General features: G+C 34.6%; 1 protein-coding gene across 1 annotated transcript in view; it reads left to right on the top strand.

Moving 5' to 3' along the window:
* The window catches only part of LOC138315733 (uncharacterized), an 86,690-nt gene that overhangs the window by 7,395 nt on the left and 54,591 nt on the right, over positions 1–24,704 (top strand). The window contains 13 exon segments of the mRNA XM_069256977.1: positions 9,163–9,246; positions 11,735–11,805; positions 11,807–11,833; positions 11,927–11,954; positions 12,782–12,852; positions 14,663–14,795; positions 14,934–15,065; positions 16,080–16,226; positions 18,514–18,597; positions 21,633–21,716; positions 21,941–22,099; positions 22,603–22,665; positions 23,450–23,533. Of these exon segments, the coding sequence (XP_069113078.1) occupies positions 9,163–9,246; positions 11,735–11,805; positions 11,807–11,833; positions 11,927–11,954; positions 12,782–12,852; positions 14,663–14,795; positions 14,934–15,065; positions 16,080–16,226; positions 18,514–18,597; positions 21,633–21,716; positions 21,941–22,099; positions 22,603–22,665; positions 23,450–23,533 (1,167 nt within the window).

Genomic DNA, 24,704 nt, shown 5'->3' with positions numbered 1-24,704 from the left:
GTTCGCACTATAAACACAGGGAGAAATCGTGGTAGTAAAATTGATATTTATTAATATTTAATGGAACGCCAGCCTTCAGTCGGGTTTATTTTTAATGAGACATCAGTGGCATATGTGCAGTTGGTTTAATTCAACAGTATCAGTTTTCACAAAGGAATAGCATTAGTCTAATTCTACCGTTAGGTAGGAAGCATAACAGGCACAAGGGCAGAATCTATTTTGTCTTAGCATATTACAGAGTTAGCTCCCTTATGGGTAGGTATCCATTGTGACATCATGATTTCCTGTTCACAATTTACATTGCTTTGTCCGAAAAAATTGATGTTACATATAACGTCACAATCAATACCTACCGGCAAGGACAGATAACTCTGTAATATGCAAATACAGAATATACTGGTATATGAATGCAACTTTTACAAACACATTTGTAAGTCCCATCATTTCAATTGATTGGAATTTTGATACATAGTTAACTGACCTAACTTGGAACATATATGCTTAACTGCTTCACCTCGATCCCTATCAAATGGCTTTACATTATTGAATTAATTATAGGACTTCCTAGATTTTGACATGGGAATGGCAATTTATACCTCATCACAGGAGGATATATATAATCTGCAGATGAAAACCTCATTCCATATTATCATACTAAGCTGTAACAGCAAGCCCTAACACTGAAAATGTTAAGTGATAAAGCAGTAATTAGCCTAAACCCTTAAAAACCAAAATAAAATGCATGTGTATTCAGAGGAGGCAAGAAATAAGAAAGACTTAGAATAAGGATATAGAATATGATGATAAATGCTCCATATTGGTCTTCTACAATCATACCATCCTGTCATGACCATTTACCAACCCTTTTTCTCACTTCAAATATATGTGCCCATATACACAGAAGATTATGTACAAAATGAAGGAATTGAGAGTTTTTAACATCAAAAAACCATTTATAATGAGATCCCAATACACATTTTGAATTGCTATTCTACAGATATCTAGCACTATTGAGATTTTTTTTTTAAATCACATGTGCACTGACCTTGGCACATTGCTTCTGTCTATCTCTTATTATCAGATGGTATTGCTTTTGGCTACAAGGGCTAAAGAAAAAGGTGTCTGTGTATAGCAGGGCTATATTGTAAGTGGTATTTACTAGGGTTACACCAACTAAGGCAATATTTCACACTCATTGTTGTTGACATGCCTTGTTTGTTTTGTTTTAATTTGAAAGATTTGCCTATTCTTGCTCAAAAGATTGCTGACTGAGATTGTGATCGTTTAAAGGGAGATGTTAGACTTTGGAGAAGTTGTACTATATCAGGCTTTAGGAGGGTGGATGTTCCGTATATAAACATTATTCCTCCTTATAAAAGTGTGTTTACCCTGTTAGATTTATGGCCTGTTCTCCATAAAGTACTCCTAGTGTGTTTGGCTGGTCCTAGTAACAAGTATGTGTCGGTGGATGTTACAACTAGTGCATTTTGACAGAAGTTAGTCGTTTACAGGACTATGTCCCAGGATCAGGTAGGTGATTCCGTTATCAGCTTTTGTGTTTTGCTTCATTGTGTTCTTGTATTGCTCGCCAAGACAAAATTGGGATTTACGGCTGTAGAGAAAATATTGACCCTATGGTAATTAGAAATGACCTCCTTATTGTTGTTCATGTCTGAAGCAATACCTTCTGTTGTAAAATTATAAAGTTTTTCATTCTTTACATTAAACTCTGAATTTGAAATATTTCATTCTTTGTGGTTTGGAACATGTTTGGTAGGCAATGCAGAGGAATTTTGTAGTACTACAAACTGGAGTGCAAGCCAACAGTTTCTACAAATACACAAAGAAAACCAACTATAGACTTTAGTTCTATAATCAGATTAGCCAGTCACCCCAGGATTACAAAGTCTGTAGTGAGTCTTGTATTGTCCCTGGACAATGGCTGGCCAGTAAGTACCGTATACAAGACAGGCTACACTGTTACAATATAAATATGTTTTTAGCTTAGTGAGTTTGGTAGATAAAGTTGTAGCTATTCAGTAGGGCCTGTATATCTGGGGCTATACTTAAGCAAGTATTCAATTCACCAGGCAATATTTCTGTAACTAACATTCATTTTGGTTTTACTAAGCTTTTAGTGATTAACTTAGTCAAATTATTCATGTAATTCTTGTTGCTGTTTCATCTTTATATGGTGCATTATAGTTTAAGTCATGTTCCCCCATGCATCCATCAGTACAGTTTTAGACCTTTATGAAGATGATTAGTGGGACGATCAAGCAATCGAAGGTCAAGCTATCAGGACATTACTATAATCTGTCAATGCAGAGAAAAATCTTATTGATAAAAATTGTCCTATTTTAACCAAAACCCTACACCCCCTCCCTCCCCCTTTTACTAAAAATTCCCATTTCTACATTTCCATCATTAATTCCTATTTATTTTACTATTCCTACCCATGTTTCCCTAGAAAACTCTGTACATACTTTTCATTTTATCCATTTTAAATATTTCGCAAACTTTGCTTAAGTCAACTTTCTATGTGCTGTATATCAAGAATGTATATAAGTATATTTATTTCAAGGTGATGGATTAATATAAGTATCTTATACACTTGTTTCTATTTTCCTTTATATCAATTGTATATTACATTGTTGTATGAAGAATATAAATAAAGAAACTTTAAACTAAAATTGTGTGAATCAATGTCATTGAATTTACATATGTTCAAAAATAATCTTAATCCATGATTTTGGCTGACCAAGCAGATTTTTGTTTTGTGTAGAGCAGATATAAAACTTTCAGTCACACAACAGGTCGAGGTATTCTACATACCATGTACATATAGAGGTCATACTATAAAACCATGATGTCTATAGAATCTTGTTGAGAAGTGTATTTAGATACTTTATTGATGCTACATTTGTGTATATAAACTGTATATGTTACCATAGTTTCTTACAAGAATATTCAGGTACCAGAGAAATCTTTTGATAAACTCAGTGATTTGTGATTTATCAAAGAAGCTGTTTCCCTTTTGTGTAATTTCTGTTTATTGGAAATCAAATAAGCTAATTTCCATCAGGCTACATATGACTATACTCTGATACACAACTGTACATGTCTTCTTACAACAGTCTGTTCTCCATAAGGATGATGTATGATGTACATAGTTTATATGAAATATATTGAAAGGTGCTCAGGTTTATCATCAGGGTCTCAGTTTTATAGCTCTACTGTAAACTCCTCCGTTTTATACCTATTGTATAGTGGAGCCGGTTTCATGTCGGTTTTGTATAGATTCTGGTCTGTGTGATAAAACTGACATTATTTGGTAATAAATTAGATATCGAGAATATGTTTACACAGGAATGTATCTAGGTCTTGCAGGTAATCTTTAATGGAGCACTCAAAATTTTTTTACCCTTGTTGTCTCAAAAGGTGGTTTTGAAACCTCTGAATTTTATATTCTTTATATGTACATGAGAACCAAGTTACCACTGTTTACCATTGCCAGTCGGGTCATTTGAGCACAAGTTCTTTGTAAGACACCTTTAATTTTACTAAAAACATTCGGAGTTTATATATAAGAACTTTTCCATCAAGACATTCTGAGTTTATATGTGAACTTTTTTTCCATCAAGACATTCTTAGTTTATAAATGTGAACTTTTTCCCATCAAGACATTTTGAAATCTGCAGTAAAGCATAGGTAATTTCAATGAGGTCAAATTGATAACTTTAGAGTTTTGTACATAATGTTGACAATAATGTAGCTTAGCATTATAAAGGATATATGTACTTGTAAATGTTTATAGGATCCTGATGTTGTGGCTAAAAGGTTAAGGTGTCAAAAATCTCAGGTCATCCAATGCACTGACTATTGAAAAAGTAATTTTGCTGGGGACTCCAACTTGGTGTATCCATATTAAAATGAGCATGGCTGAGAGTATGATGGAAAACACTAAGAATAAGGAGATCTTTGAGAGAAAAAAGACAAAAGTTTGAAAGTAAAAGTTTACTACCTCATCAACAGACATGTTATTTGATTTCAACATTAAAATATGGTGTAACTAATTACTGTAGAGGTTATCAGCACCTCTTAACTCTACTGTAGCTTGTAATGACATGTCACCCTGTATAGGGCCTTGTGGTACCTCAGCCAACCTTACTAACACTGTATTTATACCTGGGCCAGCGCTGGTACAGTATCCAATAACCGTGATTTGTCAGAGTAGTCGCGGAACAATGTATGTGCTAAAATAAGATTGTCCTTATCAGCTGGTCGTGATATTTGAGTAAGCCCCTATTGATTTGTAGGTATTTATTGGTATGGTACATACTGTTATAGTGTAATAATAATGTTATCATCGACATACCTAAAGTTTAACACTCATCGCTACATATTTCTGTTAAACAGATGTAATTCTGGTGTACAAATATTATTAAAGTTATTCTGAATTATGTTAAATGATGAAATCACATTACAATAAACATACAGATAGCATAGTGGAAATATATCAAAGTGATCAAAGCAAACATTTTGTTTACACAATAATGGCGTGATTGATTGTTGAATAATACAATGTTTCTACATAAAGTATGTGTTATGGGTGGCACAATACATATGAAACATAGTAAACAACTCATGATTTTAATTTATTTGTAACTTCATGTTACATTTATATATAAAAAAAACAAAGGAAGAAAAGGTACAAATGTCAACCTGCAGGTATTATAAAAAAAATATATGATGTGTTGTGTTTTTTATGGTTTCCCTTATGAAATATGAGAAAAGGTGTTATGATTTAATGTTCTGAAGTTTTGATGGATCATTTAAAACTTTTATAAACTTAAGATTGAACTTGTCATTCATAAGCCAGCTATCATATAGGGCCAGTAAGCTCTACCTACCATTGACTGTACTAACAGCCCTATGGAACCCCATGGATAGTATCAACAGACATAAATCTGGTACCACTGGCAGATAAAGACTAGGGATAATGATGGTACCTTATAACAATTGGTTACCTGGGATAATGATGGTACCTTATAACAATTGGTTACCTGGGAATTTGGATGGTCATATATAGTAGCAAGCCTGTTAGATTGGCGTCCTTTGTACCGCCTCCAGGCTTTAACTTTTTGATTTTATTTCCCTTTCCAACAGTTGGGATTTTGCTATTAGTTTTCATTCATATCCATGTCACATTGAATTATGATAACAGGTAAAATGTTCTAATGTTTTTACATATTTGCAAGAGGATTCCAAAACATGCCAGTGTACCTTATAAATTTCTACAAAATGATGTCATATGTTAATGAACTAATTGTACCTGTGCGTATGATTTAGAAAGTTATTCTAATGTTCCGGTTCTTTTCTTAGTATTAAGTATAGAATTGTTGCATCTGCAGTCTCAGGAAAAGCAAGAAAATTCTAAACAATGAGCTGCTTTGACAGCTACATAGGAATACCATTCTTATCTAGATTAAACTTTCTAGGAAGAAGTAGAATCTCCATAAATCAAACCTGCCAGTGGCTGCAATTTAATTGAACTTGTTCATAGTACTGACGGTTTCAGTTGTATTAGCTGACCGTGATGATTGTAATGTTTCATGGCACTTTTCCAATTAAAGTCATTTTAAATAGGTATTTTATATTAAAAACACTAATGATAACTGAACATTAGTATGGACTTTTGTCCTGATTGCTATCATTGATTTATTTGATTTTGAGTACATGTATTTATATATACCTCATGGAATATTCAATTTATAATATAATTGTAGCCCAGATGAATGTAAACAATGAAGGAATAATTGTGACAATTATGTATTATAAGTCTGAAATTGATTCCTCATTCATACCTGATGATTGCTTAACAGTATAAAACCATTTTCTCCATGAAACCTTCTACAGACAATTATAGCCATACTGTATAGTGACATACAATGACTTTGTCTTGGTGTTGTATATACAGAACGAGGACATAAAATAAATATTGTACTGTAATCACAAGGCTTTGTTAGGTATAATCAATATTCAATTGCTATTCATATAAATTTTTATATGTTTTATCATTGCTGAGATAATTCAATGATAAAATTAAACTTTGAATCTAAATTTGAAATGTATTTATACTGATCTTCATTGAAGGTCGCCACGGTCAATTTGTGGAAGGTAAGGATACCAAGTTTGTTAGATTGAATGACCTTGAGTTCCATTCAAGGTCAAAGAGTCCATGCAATTTTGTTGAAGCATACTTGGATAAAAGCTTAGAGTTTGGTCAACTGAAAGTTTCTCAACCTTCGTTCAAGGTCAGAAAAATGCAATGAACTGAAATTATTCAAAAATTCTTATTGACAACAAAGAGGTATTGGGAAGATGACCTTATACAACTTCTGTAGTGTGATAGCATGAGGGTTACCAAGTACGTGTAACTATATATTGACCATGATTTTGATGCTTTTTTAGTGGTTTTGAGATATAGCAAATCTCTGAATGGCTTCTCAGCAATTACCAAAAGATCCAGACATCTGAAATCAGATGTAAAGATATATGCATTTGCTGACTAATTCGGGCTTAAGTTATCTTTTATGTACATAAAAACAGACTGAATGTTGAGATAAATAACGAAAGATTTTGTATCTGATATCTCAGAACTTATATGTAATGTACCATTAAAACCCATGGGCCTCTTATAATAATGGTATTGATTATTTGTATGTTTAGATACATGCATTGCTGTTGACATTTATGAATGACATTTTGTTCACTCTGGTCAAGTAAACATTTTCCCTATATTTTAAAAACGTAATGACTAATTAGATCAAGGAATAGTTCAATACCTAAATAATGAAAGATGAGAATGAGCTCGTTAGCTGTGGCCTATTGACATGTCAGTACAAACCTCTCCTATATACCTATAATAGCAAGCCTTATTAGTAAAACTCCTCAATTGTCAATAGAGAAAACATTTCAGTCGCTTATTTTGGAATTGGATCTCTTCAAACAAGATATTATCTGATTAAGTATGTTTTATTTATGTACATGAATGGACAACCCCTGACTTTTGTGTAACATAAGAATACCTATTGTACAGAGACATAGTACACCATTGTTTATTGTTTTAGGTCTAAATAGGTGTATTTTAGGGTGAAATTAGGATGATATTATAGGCCACACTTTCATCGTTTAGTTAGAAGGCTCAGGTATACTTTAAATTTGTTAAGTTATCAGGTATTATATATTGATTGGTTTCAACTTGTGGTCTAGTAGATGCATATACAAATGTATATTAATTTGCTCTATTGCTACATTTGGTATGAAATTTAATTACCTTTTTGTGTACCATTTTACTCAATAATTGCTTAGGGCAGTAAAAATACATAAACTGGAGGGAATGTTACAAATTTGGGATAAGATAAAAAGATAAATAAATAAATTATTCAATGCATCTGTGGTGACATTCCCTTAATGTATCTGAACATGTGGTCTATATGACATCACATGCAACTTTTATGTAATAGAATCAGTCTAAAATAGGCTGTATGATGACATTGCTGTGAGGTGTCTAGCCCTATAACCTATTACAATGTGATTGCCATATAAACGTCAGTCTGTGCTTTAAGTTGGCCAATTTTTAAGGCTGGATATTCATACACAGGTATTTCACACTCAATAAGTGGTAAAGCATTAAGCGTGCTGATCCTGAATTATGGAGATGTGTCCACATATTGTTAAATGACAATCGGCCATATTATGGCTTAATCAGATTGTATTGAATCGAGCCCAGTCAAGTGTGGTATATAGGCTTGTTAGAGGCGGACCACCCCCTCAAGTTCAGACAAGTAAACCGCCAGCCCGGGTATAAATACACAGGTGACATACGCTATATACCTGTTATAATGTACAGTGTGCTGTGATAGTGTTTAAATCGTCAAAACAATAGTTATTGTCTCCCCTTAGCCCACTCAGCTCAGTAAGTATATAGATACCTTGTATATCAATGGTAATAGAAACCCAACTTGCAATTTCAATTATTTTGTATTAAGCTGAATACATGTACAGTACTGACATAATTTTATCATGAACATTTCAGTTTAGATGATTCAAGGATACTTAAAAGTTTCTAGGTTTAAATCTGATCTGATAAAATCATGTATGAAATAGTAACTATTTTGAAAAGAAAGTGCTCACAATAGAAATCAGCTGTCACCTGAGAAGAAACCTAATGGTTAGTTGAATGTTTTCCTTAGGGTTTTTCTGATGAAAGATTTTAGTTTATATCTATGTATTGGTGTTTATTTACTTTTAAAAGTAGAATTAAATATTTTGTTTTAGAAGATTTATTGTGCCACCCACTTTGCTTTAATTGTCAAAAGCATTAGACATTTACTGTGGTCAGAACAATCTCTGATACCAAAGTTACAATGCCTTTTATTTTACCCAGAGGTCCACATGGGCCGAGTGCAAAATGGTTTCGATGTTTTGACATATTACCACATGCCCTCCACTTCTGGGTCTGTGTTGTGAATCCCACGGAGGGAATTAAGTTGCCAGATACTGACCACTGGTCGTTAGTTTTTCTCCTGGTACTCCAAAAGTTTACCCCATTGTAACATTACATTTCACCAAAAGGTCAAATATAGAACAAAGCATTTTTATTCACATTAGGTCCACTATCAGACAGGAACTAAAATGATGTGTGAAATGTTTTTTCTACCATTAGATATTACATCCATATTGTCAATGTGCGGATGATTTCAATACTTATTACCAAGTAGGCATTACAATGTAACTTATTGATTTATAAAACTGGGATACGTCATACCAAATCTAGTACTTGTAAATCCCTTTATACCCTGGTTTCAATCCACATAGAAACTTGCATTATTAATAATTAATCCGATGTTAATTAGTAAATCTGTACCAGTATAACATAGAAAAGCGACTTTCTATACTGGTGTGAATGGTACAACCTGGTACTGACTGTATCATTTAGCCCAGATAAACCTATATATCATCAGTACATACATACTATCAGGGGAGAAACAAATACTTAGAACTCAAAATTTATGCTGCGAGGATATTTAAAGAAAGTCACATTTTTGTTTATTTCTAAATAAGTCATTCATTGATATATTGAATTGTATTTTTCAGGAATACATGGCGAAGGCTCGTGACCTCGAGCGAGAGCTTCGCGCCCTGACCATTGAAAAGACGAGGGCGGATGCCATGCTGGAGGTAAGAGTATAAACATGATAACATATATGATATAGGTGAGTAACATATATAATTACCTATAAATACAGGAAATCAATCACCTATCATTACCAACTTCCTTCCTTGACAGTACACACAATATATTAACTAACAGTCACTTATTGTCAGACAAAAGAATTAAAACACCGACCTGTATTGTAAGTGATACCCAACCTACCTATGGACATTCATAGGTAGGAAAGAATTTCCAGTCAAATAGAGGAGCATTTGTTCTCCTTCCGCCAGCTCACATTCAGGAGTACAAGTGCTCCGTTTAGTCATGCGTCACATGACTGAATACTGTAGCCTGATTGGTTGATTCACTGATTTTGTGCATCACTTGTTGCTGTAGATGATCAGACTTGTATTTTAATTCTTCAATTACAACCAGTTCTCTTGGCGGAATACTTGTGTTTTCCTTGGAGCAGTCTCAGTTTTCCTCGGAGAAGAGTTATAATTTTTCGATTTCAATTTGGTGAAACATATTGGATTAACAAATTTTGTCCTCTGGATTCATATTCAGAAAAATCTTGGGCTGGAGCAGTGATTTACAGACAAAAGTTGTCTTAGGATTTATATAAAAAAAAAAGTGACATTTTGTATTGGACAGCTATGATTTCATGTAACAGAATTGTTTTCTGTTTACACGACGGTGAAAAGAAATACTAATCAGTGATTTGCTTGTGAACAAATTTGTGACATGGAGTTAACTACACATTGAAGTCTTTGGATTGTGAACATGAGTAATATATACAGATCAACTATACATCATAGCCCACTCAGGAAGAGTGATGGAGTCGAGTCTGACACAAGATCAGACAATGGCTCAATATTGGATGTCGGGTCAAGATCAGACCTTGGGTCAAGATCAGACCTTGGGTCCAGATCAGACATTGGGTCAGATGGGAAGTCCGACATCAGATCAGGATTATACAGTGACACACAGTCCAGGAGTCGGGCTAGCTCCAGGTCAGATGTACGATCTGTGGACAGTTCCTTGTCAGACAGCGACAGACAACTCACAACGAATAAGAAATCAGTGTTTATGCCAAGTGTTAATTCCATGTCAGAGTTCCTAGACCGATCTAACCAAGATGGATCCTATATATCTGATTCCGAATCAAAAAGCATTTCAGATAAACAGTCCACGTCAGTCAACCAATCTAAATCACAGTCTGATGGACAGCGTCATGCTGAATTACAGTCTAAATCTGTGTCCAATAGACAAAGTCATGTTGATTTTCAATCAAAGTCAATATCAGAAGGACAAAAGCGGGCTGATTTTCAGTCTAAAACCATGTCTGACGGACAGCATAATTCTGAATTTCGGTCTAAATCAATCTCTGACGGACAACGTCATGCTGATTTTCAGTCTAAGTCAATGTCAGATAGAAATTCTTGGTCAGGATATCAGAGTAAGTCGTTGTCGGATGGCAGCGTTATACAGTCGCGGTCCAATAAGGAGTCTCGGTCTGAGGCCAAGTCCCTGAGTAAGTGCGTGTTGACCTCTGATGGCCAGACGAGGTCCATGTACACCACGCGGCTGGAGACGCAGTCTTTACATTCCTCTAACATGGTAATGGATTTACAAATAAAGGTTTGAGGGTGTTTTGTTTTATGTCCAATTAACAGCTAGTTTCATTTAATGTTTAATAGGTAAAGGAAATCTGGAGTAATCAGAGAAAAACCATAGACCTATGGTCCCTTTTGTAATTGCTCAATGTGGGCTTGGAACTCATAACCCAGAGTGGTGTACTGAAGTTATATGTCAGCCTTTATCCATTCAGTGGCAGTGGCACTTTAGCCGACCCTTTCCATGTTGACCTTTACTTGCCCTTTCATGTAAATCTCGACCCACCATCGACTATTACCTACCCCATTGTTAACTTTGACCAAGGCTTTCATGTTGACCTTTAGAACAAATATACGTACCCGGCCTGCTATACCTTTCGGCCGGGTACGAATTGGTCCCTATGTGTCGTAGTGGAGCACTGCCTCCGAAAATCACTCGGGCATAGTTTTCTATACTTTTTTGTAGGTTTCCAATTATTTTATGCGTATACATGCATTTCATATTATTTTTATCCAAAACAAACATAACTACCATTCTTAATATCTACCGTACCGCTCACAAGATGTCAAATTCACAATGTGTGAACTTAACGTATAAATTCCCTTCAGAAAGACCTTCATATGTATTATGTAAAAAAAAAACAAATGCCTCGATGAGAATTTGATATTTTATGTGGTTCAGTTTTATTACCTAGTAGGTTGGCGATATCAAACAAGTACAATAAAAATGCAAACAAACGTTTTATAATGGTTTGCATAGTCATTGCTTTGCTCCATTGGCAGTTGTAGCTCTAAGGATGATACCATTTTCTGTCAAAAAGTCTTATGAGCTACAATATTGCAGCTAGTTGACCTTGACCTTGCCTTTGATATTAACCTTGAACTTTGTATTATTTAGGAGTTACAAACGCGCCTGAGCCGACAGGAGGAGAGCAGTGGAGCACTCAGGGAGAGAACCTACCTCAACCACGGTCAACCAACTAATCTCAGGAGAGCAGTGGAGCACTCAGGCCAAGAGAACTCTAACCTCGTGGAACCTGTATAAATAATGTCAGATGGTCTATATAGCATCACGACTGTCACAACAAAGCACGGCCAGAAACACTGGCCGATGGGAGGTACGTTCTGTATAAATATGTCAGTAGGGTCTAATATAGCATCACACGACAATGTAAAGGGACAGAACCACTGGCCGTTGGGAGGTACGTTCTGTATAAATACTGTCACTAGGGTCTTATATAGCATCACGACAACGGTAAAGGGACTGAAACACTGGCCTTGGGAGTCGTTCTGTATAAATACTGTCACTAGGTCTTATATAGCATCACGACAACGGTAAAGGGACTGAAACACTGGCCGTTGGGAAGTACGTTTTGTTTAAATCGTTAGTAGGGTCTAATTCTCGAGAATTACGACAACAGTAAAGGCCAGGATCGAGAGTCGGTGGGAGATTTGGTTTTATGTCTTGGTGATATATTGGTTAGCGTTAAACGTGGAAATTTACACGAAGGGAGAAATTTACAATTACAAAAAGGTCGCTTTATTGCGAAAATTTCCCTGCAAGTAACATTTTGTAAATTTATTGTTGTTAAAAGTCTGAAAGTGTATTTTTCATGAAAATAACAACACCGTTAAAGTTTTATGCATGCAAATCGCGAAATTAAGCACTCACGAAAATATCCATGTTTACAATACTTTACCTGAATTGCAATGTATTTAACGTTGAAAATTTATAATGGATTTCTAAAAGTATTAAGAAATAATATGTATGTTTAGATATTTTATTTGACCGTAGAATGGTGATTTTCCTCTGAATACTCATAGTTTCATCCACAATCAACAACTGGCATGTTCTAGCTGAAATGACCATGACTGTTATCGTTTTGTGCAAATAAAAGACGTAAAGATAGACAAAAAGCATAAGAGATAATCCTTTATTTTTCAGACTGAAGCTGTCCGATTTCGAGAGCTTTCGCATGATCAAGTATTTGGCTCCCATATAGAGGCTGCAAGATTGTAAGTATATCACCATGTAAAGATGGTGGAGTTAAGGAGGATTTTAAAATAACCCTACTATGATAGGCTAGTTCTTCTATATCAGCAAATTTTGTACATTGTTAAGTTGTAAACAGAAACAATAAGAAGTTTGGTGTAGAACTTTGTATATAGTGGGAATTATTGAGATATGGTACACGTACTTGTTGTAAGGTATGACAAAGTTTATCAACATCTCTAGGTTATCATTATTTACAGATTAATTCACAAACAGTATTTACAATAGGCCAATGGTATTCTTATTCTATATATGTATTTGTTAGATGTCAAGCACAATAGAAGTATTGTTTAAGCGTTTGATGATTAACGCGGGCCCTTGATTTGGCCACATGTGTACAGGGGGTTGGGTATGTTCACAGACATACATTTTGTCAGCTGGCTTGTGTATTGAATGAGAACTAAGCAGGGCCTGCTGGGTGTACATGTGATTATGTTTCACAGAGGATTTAAGGGGTAATGGAGTGAGACAAATAGATCTCTGATAACGCCTTCCTTAAACTCAATCACAAATCACAGGATCTCCCCGCCCTGGTAAAAGTTCCAGGCACATAACACATAACATACACTCTCTGATTTTGCTGTCACCTGTTTTGCTACCCTTGTATAGTTCATGATTTAGTTGTTAAATCTTGTCTGTAATGCCATAAATCAACGATTGATGCATCCTAATTACAAGTAACTGGATATTTAATTTTGAAACAAAAGCTCATTATCAGGTTTTAAAATCGTTCAACTCGCGTATCATGTTCACTACTCGAATCAGTCCTTGATTATAACTGTAGTACAGTATGTTTAGCTGGTCCTCTGGTGTAGTTTGTCCTATGTGGTCGTGGGAACTTTGTATTTATGGATAAAAAACCTGTTCCATTTCCCTCAGCCAAATATGTCTACCCAACACGACCCAGGTAAGGATGGTGGGGAAGTGTTCTGTTAAATTTTCTAAGAGTTGTATGTCATATGAATTAATGATATGCATGGTTTTTCTGTCATTCCACTTTGTCCAAACTGTGATTAGAACTGATCTTGGATACAGGAAAGTTCAGAGATAATTGTGGCAAAAATTGACTTTAACTCCTGAAAACATCATACTGTTGAGGAATATGTAGTTGCAGGCAAAATTTAGTGCATTTTCATATTTTACTAGATTGTGGCATACTTACAAATTGGTACATTCCCAATACATATACTGTTGTGTAATAGAAAAAGATTGACAGTGAATAAAGAGTGATATGCTGCTGTTTCCTGCCTGCCTGGACATTCCCCTGGACATTCCCCTAGATGGATGGAAATTTAAAATTTAGTGTTTGTTTTCAGCATTCAACTTAGTAAATAATAATTTGACATTGAAAATATATTTTTTCATTAGAATAGAATTATGTGTATTGTGTTCTGATGGGCCTGTTAAATACAGTTTGGTAATCCATTGCTTCACGGATAAGCTATAGAGTTAAGTGGTACAGAAATTATCAGTTTTACATTTAGGCGTTCTGTTGGATTACATTGACTGTATGTGTGCTTCAGGGAGGTCGAACTATAGAGTAGAGTATCTCTGTCTCAAGGAGACAAACACATGCTCTGGTATAATATTAAAACACTCACCACAAACATACATAAATGCATAGTATGTCTTATTGTCTGAAATTACCATAGCCGATTGATAAAACTTTAAACAATAAAACTGTGTTACAATCTTAGATAGAGAGTCAACTGCTGGAGGCCTCTCCAGTATATACTTCAGTGTTTTATATGGTGGCTACTATTGTATTTACAGAAGAACTGTAGAAGATGCTGAAGAACGGTCCAGGGACCTGAGGGATCAGCTCCGTCGTAAAGACGAACAGATGGACAAACTTCAGCAGGAGATAAACTTACTTAGGACCCAGAGTAGAGCCTCGCGCGATGATGTAAGTTAACAATGGAATATACTTTCAAGTCTAGATTAGCATTGCCTGTGAAAAGAATAATTGATCTGGAAAAGAAAAGCTGGAGAAGAAAATGGTCATTGATGATGTATGCTATATTACTTTAATATGTTTTTACAGAGACGTACTGAGGGACAGGGGGATAGGGAGGCCACCACAACTAGTCAGTCTGCCGAGAAAGATTTTGCTATCATGCAGCTCAAGAGGGATTTACGACAAGCAGAACAGCGCATTGAGGACATGCAACTCGAGGTAGGTGTTTGTTGTTTATCAATAGGAACATTACAGTTTATTACCTGTCTCACAGAATGTTTTATCTATTTCTTGTATAAATCATGATTTAATTATAACAATTTCCACCTTTCCCATGGTACTATACCAGATAGGATGTTCTGACATGTTTGTGCCTTTTCTCATGGCCGGTGCCATTTGTAGTCCTGTTGTTCTTCACCATAGCCTTTAATCTGCATCTAAAAAGTGTTCAATGGTTTGCTATCAAAGGAGAGAGAAAATTGGCTTAATTATATCAATATTTCTAATCAAATTGTTGATAAATTTCATCATGGTAATTATTTGTAACCAGCTCCTCTCCCCCTGCCTTCATTGTTTTATCTATATATATGATTTTGGTACCTCCCTGTCATAATTTCTTAATCAACATGCATGTTTGAGCTTTCATATACAAGTTTTTCTTAAAGCTAGTATATACTAGTAAACCAACCTCAGCGGCTTCAAGCATTGCTTTGTAATATTAATATTGATATCTACAAAATGCCATATGTTTTGTTTTACTTGTAATTGTTTGACAATATTGCTATAGGACTGTGTTTGTGATGTCTTGCACTACATATTTTTTACTCTATGATTAGAAAACAGGCCTTTTATCTTTAATGAAGTTGAAAAAATATCATAATTTGTTGTTGAATTTGGTGGATTTTGCAGTTAAGAAATGAATTGAAAACAAATATTGTAAAAATTCTCTTTAAATTTCAAAACAGATATGTTGTTTAAGTGGATACACCTGATATTCAAAACATGACAATTCAAAAAGTTCACATAATAATATTGAAGTATTTCTGAGGATACAGTCCTTGTAAATATTTTTGTAAATTTTTACCTTCATTATTTACATTATTTTTTTTTCAAAACCAAACCAATCTACCATTTTCCTTGTCCAATATTATGTCTTGTTTGTAACGCCTGCATGTGTATTTGCCTGCCGTATTGGTGTCACAGTAGTTTTACATCTGTATGTCCGCCTGCCAGGTCTCCAACAGGGAACGCAAGATTTCCACTCTCCAATCACAGCTAAGTGATCTGCACACACAAATCGGCCGCCGTGAGTCGGAGAATACCGCACACCAGCAGACTATTAAAATGTTACAGGAGAAACAGCGCTACTCCATAGGGGAGGTAACTAGTGATTGTATTCTCTAACCCATCAATCCTTATATGTCATTCCCTCTAGGGGGAGATAAATAGTGATTATATTCTCTGGTCCATCCATCCTTATATGTCATTCCCTCTAGGGGGAGATAACTAGTGATTATATCCTCTGGCCCATCCATCCTTATACATGTATGTCATTCCCTCTAGGGGCAGATAACTATAGTGATTTTATCCCTTGCCCTTCCATCCGTATATATGTCATTCCCTCTAGGGGCAGATAACTATAGTGATTTTATCCCTTGCCCTTCCATCCGTATATATGTCATTCACTCTAGGGGCAGATAACTGGTGATTTTATCCCTTGCCCATCAATGTCATTCATAGTAGGGGGAGATTACTAATAGTATGTCCTAGCTATTACCCATCCATCCATAAATGTTATCTCTGGAAGGGGAGGTACATAACTCATGATAATATTCTCTTACCCTTCAATCCTATAATTATATCCCTGGTGGTACCCATTATATAGTCCCCCTTGTTATCCGTGGGAGGAGGTAACTATAAGTATCCTATATTCCCATTCTCCTGTATTTCCTATTGACTATATATCAAACACTTTGCTGACCCAGATTTCTGATGGATTAAGATGTTCTTATCAAATGTAAGGTGTATGTTGTATGAATGTAGCATTGCCAGCATGATTCATTTTAAATTGATGTTGCACATAGTGTATTTTTTTATTCGGTTATTTTTATGGTGTTTGCATGACACAATTTAGAACTTACTGGTATTATAAATCTGTGATAGTTTCACTGTTTTTGAATCTTGTTTGATGTGTTTGTTGTGTAATGACCCAGATATAAGTAGAACAATAACATGTTTGTGTCATAGGCTATAGTAAACTTTCCAGCTCATCGTAAAGGTTTTATTCCAAATTTCCCCTGTGAATTCCAAGTCTTGTTTTCATCTTATCTTCTCTGAGAAACAAATTTATTGAGCACAAGATTGAAATCAATTTTGACATTCTAGTGATAGGAGCCTATTGAAGCTAGCCTCCCTAAAAATCACAACTTAATTTTCAACAGAAATATACTGTGCAGCATTCTGGGGGTATCGAGTATTTATTTTGATATTTATTTACCTCGGTACCTACACAAATCTTCAGTCACATGTGTATTTTTACACCCTGCAAAATCAGAATTTATAATCTTTATTGTCAATAGAAAAAATATTAATTCATAGGAATGGTTCTTGCATTTAGATTACAAAAATTTATATAAAAACCATAACATAGCATACTTCAGTATATGGAATTAATACTGTTATAAACTGTTTTGAAATTTAGTATTTCTTGCCCAAACCTGAAGGCTTGACTTATACCTAAAATTCCCTTGTTATGCATATATGCATGTATATCGTCATTGGGACCTTTAAACCGTATACAATGGTGGTATGTTCTGTTGTGTCGCCCCAAAGGAATGCCAGGCTAACGATTAGATGTGTATCGCTTCATGCTTCACTGCCTCCAAAAAATAATCTATCAATAAAGATTTAAACAGGCTCACTCAGTTTTCCATTTGCATTAGTAATGTACATGTCATTGTGGGTCCTCGTTAACGAGATTAATTAAGAAAGTGACACACAATAAGCTTTTTATACGTCCTGTAGAAATCTGCATAAAGTTCCAGTTTTCATCAATAATTCTACTTAGCACACATTTATGAATAAATGTTAGAAAGTAGTTAGGTATTGTTTGGCCTCCAGCTTGAGCTCAATGAACAATTATAGAATATTAGATTTGCATTGTGCTTGTCCATCCTTTTGCTTGATTTTCTTCCTATTCAGGCTCCAACACAAACAGATAGTACAACATACATTATACATGTCACTGGAATCATATCTTTACTAAGGTTAGGTAGTATGCCATGTACCAGTGACCAACGTTTGAATGTCGTATAGAAAAAGTTTTCCAAGTTAAATCTCTTACATTTTCACTGGATGGGAGTAGGGCTATAGCCCTGCTTGACTGTCTTGTCAAAAGTGTACCATTGCGTTAGTATACAAAAACAACAGATTGGTTTCCTTCATTCATATTAAATACAGTATATACAAAGTTGCATATGTTTGGAGAGGGGGCTTTAATCAAACTTAAACTTAGAGGGGGCTTTAATCAAACTTAAACTTAAAAATATTGATTCCTTTCTTTTAAACTAAGCTGAGTCAGAGAAATGTATATTTATTTGAAATGATGCTGACTTAAACTTGAGGTATAGGCTTAATTAAGAGTAACTATTATACATTTTATAAACAGACGGCTAAGGCTGAAGAGGCCATCCGACAACTTAAGATGGAGGTAACACATGCCAAGGACTACGCCTCAAAGTCATCCAAGGATGTAAGTATGACCTTGAGGTTGCAGTAGGCTTTTTTACAGTTGATCTCTGCAGTATTGAAATGATAATCAAGGTCATCACAGCTCTCTTTCTATCATTACAAGGTCACAGGACATCACATTCCCCTTAACAGTATTCTATCATTACAAGGTCACAGGACATCACATTCCCCTTAACAGTATTCACAGCCACTCAATGTTGTTAGTCATTATTCAGACATTTTATACAATATATCAAGATTATTCAGGTCATAGGTCATCATAATCTGTGTATGAAAGGTCATCATAAACTATGTCAACATCACTGTTTGCATTTCATTTGTTGGACATATGCCTTTCCATCAAGTTTCAGTTTTTGTGCAAGTTTCTGAAGTTGTGATAGTTTTACTTCATAGTCAGTTTATACAAAAAAATATGATGATTTTTTTTGTTAATCATGAATTCATTGTAAGCATGTTCAATATAAACATGTGTGAGTGTATATTACTTTCTTTCTAATGTCATATGTACCTTTTCAGCTCATTATACCTATAATTTCATGATGAACTGTTCATTTCAAAGGAAAAGTAGAATTTAAAAGTGTTTTCTTAATCTAGGCTAAATAAATTAAATAAATTATACCGGATCCAAATATATATGTATTATTGATAAAGTTATTAACGCTAGAGACTGTTCCATGTTATCAGTGACTGAGTGTTTTAAACAGTAGCCCCAATGTATAAGTATTAGCTACAGAACTATTTCTCCTGTAAAACCATACTTTGATATGTAACATTGGCTGGTGTAGTAGACCTTCAATATTAAATATGTGTGATTCAAAGTACAAATTGGAAAGGTGTGTAATTGGGTCTACAAGTGTAGTAGGATATATTTTCTTACTCCTGTATACACAGTGTCCATACAAAAAGTGACATTTGATTTATAGAGATAAGAAGGAATATTTAACTTTAGTCGGTTGTAATCAGATAGCATTTAAAACCCATGGCCACCCTGTACATTGTGTGAAAATTAATCCCAATATATCCCGGTATATTAGGAGTTTCTATACTGTTATTCAACATTATTGTAATCCATTTCTTTCTGTGACATAATACCAATCACAGGTTAACAGTTGTACTCTAGTCTCAGCTCTGCAGGGTCAGTCTACTGGAACATTACAGAACAACACAGTAATAATACCCCTTGTGGAACTGCAGAGACCACAGTAAAATAAGAAAAAATCGTGTTAAATTCAATGTTAAAGTTAAATGAATTTATGCTGAATTCAGTGATGTTGGACGTACGCTGAATTTATAATGTGAATGCAGAATCTGATGTGGAGCATTGAGAAGGCCTTGAACATACTGAAATCTGTATACAGCAGTAGTGTGTTATTGGACTTTGACAATTTGCTAGACCTGGAAATATACTGCTGCTTAACTTAGTGGATCTGGAAATCAAACTGAACTTGTTGGCTTTTGAGGAGACATTCAGGATTTGGAAGACCTGGAAAGTACACTGAACCTTGTGGACAATTTTCATTTAACACACAGGATGTTAAATTCATACAAGCTTTCTAATCAAAATTGACCACAGAATGGTGTTAAAATATTGATCTATTAATATTCAATCAGCGAAATTGTAATGGAATAAAATGAAAAAAAAATATATGGGTTCCACTACCTGAACAGTATTGTGTGTGTATAATTAATCCATGTTCTGTGGTGTCACTTGATGCTGGACATTATGTACCCGGGACAATATTGATTATTTGTGTTCAGACCTGTTCACCGCTTTCAGGGACAGTTTTTACCAACAGGTGCTTGTGTCTGTCACGTAAAATTTACACCAAGGTATATTGACCTAGTAAACCTAGAATATACAAACACTGTCTGTTAGGATTGATTAGTACGACCGTACAGTTAGAACTAAGATACCTACAGGATTGATCAGTACGACCGTACAGTTAGATCTAAGATACCTACAGGAATAGTTTCCTGACACTGGATTATCTCCACGGATTATCAGTGGATTAAGGTTTCAGATGTTGACTGGAAGTTCATGTAGGAGCTGAATGTGTTTTCAACTCTAAATAAACTGTGATATAATGTGTATGATTCTTACTGCTTGCTATGACAGTGTTCTTTTCAAGTGCTGTGGATATTTATAGACTTTGATTATTGTATTCCTTTAAGGGGAATGTAATGCTGTCTCATACTACATTTTATTCTACACCATGGCATGGGGTGATCCTTGAGGAAAACATCGATAAATACCTGTTACCTGTGTTGATCGAATTGTAATATATGAATGAGTCTTGAAACATTTTGGAAATATCTGTGACCTTGAAATGACCTTGAGAAAATAACTTGACCTCAAAGTGACCTTGAGACAGATAGCTGAAGGGTGTAACGATGGACCCACGAGACCTGATGCACCAGGATAAATCCTTGTTTTGGGTACAGAAGCAGCACATGGCAATTTAAACATTCAAATATATTGAATTGAAATGTTCCTTGCTGGCTGATTTTAGGTTTTAAGCTCTAATAACCCAGTACCTAAATATGATCTTAGATTAAAGTGGTAATACTAAACTCAGGCTTCGGTTACCATTGAAACATGTATACAATGATGCTGGAATTCGATCAGCTTTACATGAAAGCGATCCATCCATTATATTCAAAACTCTAAAAACATCTGAAGACCTTGATAATGACCAACCTGTACTTGTAGTTTTTCAGAGCAACACAAGAAATCAAAGGAATGTGATTTACCGTGTAGTTTTGGATATTAAATATGGCTGACATATCCTCAAACTATACACATTGATAGGACTGTAGATCTACATATTGTCTATTAATAAATTAAGGCTTGAACAGTTTATTTTTGAATCATGAGGTGAATGAAGTTAGGAGTCAGTAACATTAGTAAAGTTATATATTTAATTAAAAGATTATGTTGACACATGTAATCACTGTAAATGACCTTGACCTATTTTGATGACCTATATTTTGTGTGTATTACTAAATGTGAATAAATGTCTCTTTTCCTTTCTGTAGATTGGACATTATGAGAGGAAACTCCGGAACCAGGAAATCGACTTACAAGAGCTGCGAGAACAGAGGAAGAAATCCATGGATGAGGTGAGATTAAATAAAATTCATAAAATATCCTTAGTCCTTGTAGTCAGAGCTACCTAAAGGTACATAGTTTTATTTTATGATAACATTCTAGCAATGAATAAATATTTTATAATATTCAGTGTTTTGCCCATTGATAATTGCGTAAATACCAACAGTAATGATAGATAACACAGACAGAGAGTATAATATACAATAACTATTTTCCTTTTCTCTGTTGTATATAGATTGGGGTCCTCCAGGAGCGACTTCGTGACAGCCAGGTGTCTACCAAGGACCACCACGAGGTCCTCAAATCAGAGTTAGCCCGCCGTGATGAGACGATCCAGAAACTTCGCCGAGATGTCTTAACACTCCAGGAGAAACGTGATGCAGCCGTTAGTGAGGTAAAATTATTTTCTTTGTAACTTGTCTGTAAAGCATAATATCATATAACCTTGTGTCAGTCAATGTAGTTGAATGAAGTATATTTTATTTGTATTTTTGTGACATGTGTATTGGGAAGATATGTTTTCATTGGATTTAAATTTACATAACTAACAGCTCCGCTTTAGTGATACGCCAGTAAATAAACTTTTATAGCTAGAACCTGTCTAAGTAAACTTCGTACTTATGAAGCTTGACATTTTGAAAGTAACAAAACTTTTGTGTTAATTATTTTTTCAGCTAGATATTGTTTATTAATTCATCATCACAATACTTTGAATGTAAAGACATGTTAAAATTATCTCCCTTCAAAATATGTGAATGAGTATTAGACTTATCTCCCTTAATGTTGGCTATAAATCCACTTGCTACACCCAGTACTTCCCTGTATATATAATATTAAGTAGAAGCTGCTAGTGTGTGTGACATGTAACTCGAGTTTTGTGTTTGCCTCGTGTTTTAGTTGGACAAGCAGACTAACAATTTGATCCAGATTGAAGACAAGAACAAGCGCTCCACTGATGAGGTAACCATGGCAACAAGTGTGACATGCTTTTGTTGTGATTCTCTGGATTGGTTTTCTCTTTTCTAATTTTATTCTAGTGTCCTGGTCATATTCTTATGTCCTGGCATGTATTAGAGCTTGTCCAAAGAATATGAAAATATGAGAAAACCAAAAGAGTTATTTTCTTTATTAGTTATTGCAAAGCTTACAAATAATTTCTCCAATTCTATATTAAAGTTTTTTTTCTAAATAAAATTGTAATATCAAGCATGCTTTTGTATAGTAACAGTTTCCCTTTGAGATTTACATGGCTGTGTGTGTCAAACTATTATATAGTACTTTATAGAGCTAGACTTTTTATGAAGTATATATAATCTTGTAATGTATTAATATCATCTTGTAACTAAAAGTTCCTGTGGTAAAAGTATATATCAGAAGGAGATTAGACACCTACTGTATACATATAATTTCTGCTGAAGATTTTGAACATTAAGTCTTGATCCAACTTTTCAAAATTATCTGGAATACTAAGATAAGAGAGTTTTATCATGGTCTTTGCTTAATTTGAGAAAAAATATTCTCATGTATTTATTTTTATAAGAGGAAGCAGTATTATATAAGGACATGGGTGTGATATGCATCTATTTATGTGGTATGTTTGTCAAGTGAGGAATTTTTTATAATCTTCTTTGTAGCTTCTTCAATCTATAATTGTTGTCGTTCTATCATACTTACAATATTTTGTGATTTTACTTGAGCCATTTTCCTGTGGTGTATTTTACCATCCCTGTGCTTCCTTCCACAGTTACACAGACTGGAGGCCAGAAACAAGGTCGTGGAGGAAGAGCTCGCTTCTGTGAAGAAACAGGCTGATGATTCTAAATCTGATGTAAGTATACTTCATACTAAACTTTCTTATATCAAAGGAAACTCTCAAACATTTAGACTTAGATTGCTACTTGTAGTTGATAATAATTCATTTTTACCTTTTTTTTTTTTTTTTTTTCACAAAATAACTTTGTATATCGTTCTTGATTTTAAAGTTTGTTTTCAATTTTAATGCCCATTTTTACATTGCAATTTGCCTGTGTCCTCACAATTGTATAGACTATTTTTAGTGTTCTCTATTTTTATTATTTTATGTAAAAAAATAACACATTTTTGAAGGTGTGATTTTCTAAACTTTAATAAATTGATTAAGTGTTCTATTGATTTTCATTAGCTTTCAATAAATAAGCAATATAGTCATTGCTGATAATTTTGTTGCAGGTGTTTTCATTAATTTTACAAATTTACTGGTCCTGAATACGGGCACAGTTTTTACCGTTTCAGCTGCAAACAAAATATGATAAGACATTGAGACATATTGATGACTTATGTGTATGACCTCTTAAACTGAACACATTGTCCACAAAAATTACAATAAATCTTATCAACATGACTGTGCATCTGAATTTTATGACTGGAATTAGACCTGAGGTTAATTAAGTATGCTCTCAAATAATCCATGAAACAATAATAAGCTTTAATTTTCAACTTTATTAACCCACCATCATCAGATGGTGTGATGATGGTGGGCTATTCAAATCGCCTTTTTGCTGTCATCTGTTGTCCGGTGTCCATCCATAAACAATGCATGTTACTGCTATTTCTTGAGAACAACTGCTCGGATATTTATCAAATTTCACATGTAGGATCCCCAGGGCCCTAGGAGTGTCATGCTGATTTCAGTCTGATGGGGAAAAAGATATGTCTGCTTGGCAGCCATCTTGGATTTTGTTTATTGATGTTTGTCACCACTATTTCTTAGAAAGGATCTGTTTCAAATTTAATAGGTATGTAGGCTCTCCTAGGGCCCTAGGAGTGACATGCTTTATTTTCAGACTGATTTAAAAACAAGATGGCCAACTTACCGCCATTTTGGGTTTTGGTGTTTGAAGTTTTTTTACCACTATTTCTCATAGTGTACAGACGGGATAGGTCTCAAATTTCATGTGTAGGTTCCCTGAGGGCCTTAGTTGTGCATATTGCATTTTGGGACTGATTGGTCAACAATTAGG

The sequence above is a fragment of the Argopecten irradians genome, chromosome 2 (assembly GCF_041381155.1).
Source record: "Argopecten irradians isolate NY chromosome 2, Ai_NY, whole genome shotgun sequence".
NCBI classification, from domain to species: domain Eukaryota; kingdom Metazoa; phylum Mollusca; class Bivalvia; order Pectinida; family Pectinidae; genus Argopecten; species Argopecten irradians.
Note: the sequence above shows the minus strand (reverse complement) of the source record. Positions and strands in the feature narration are given on the sequence as shown.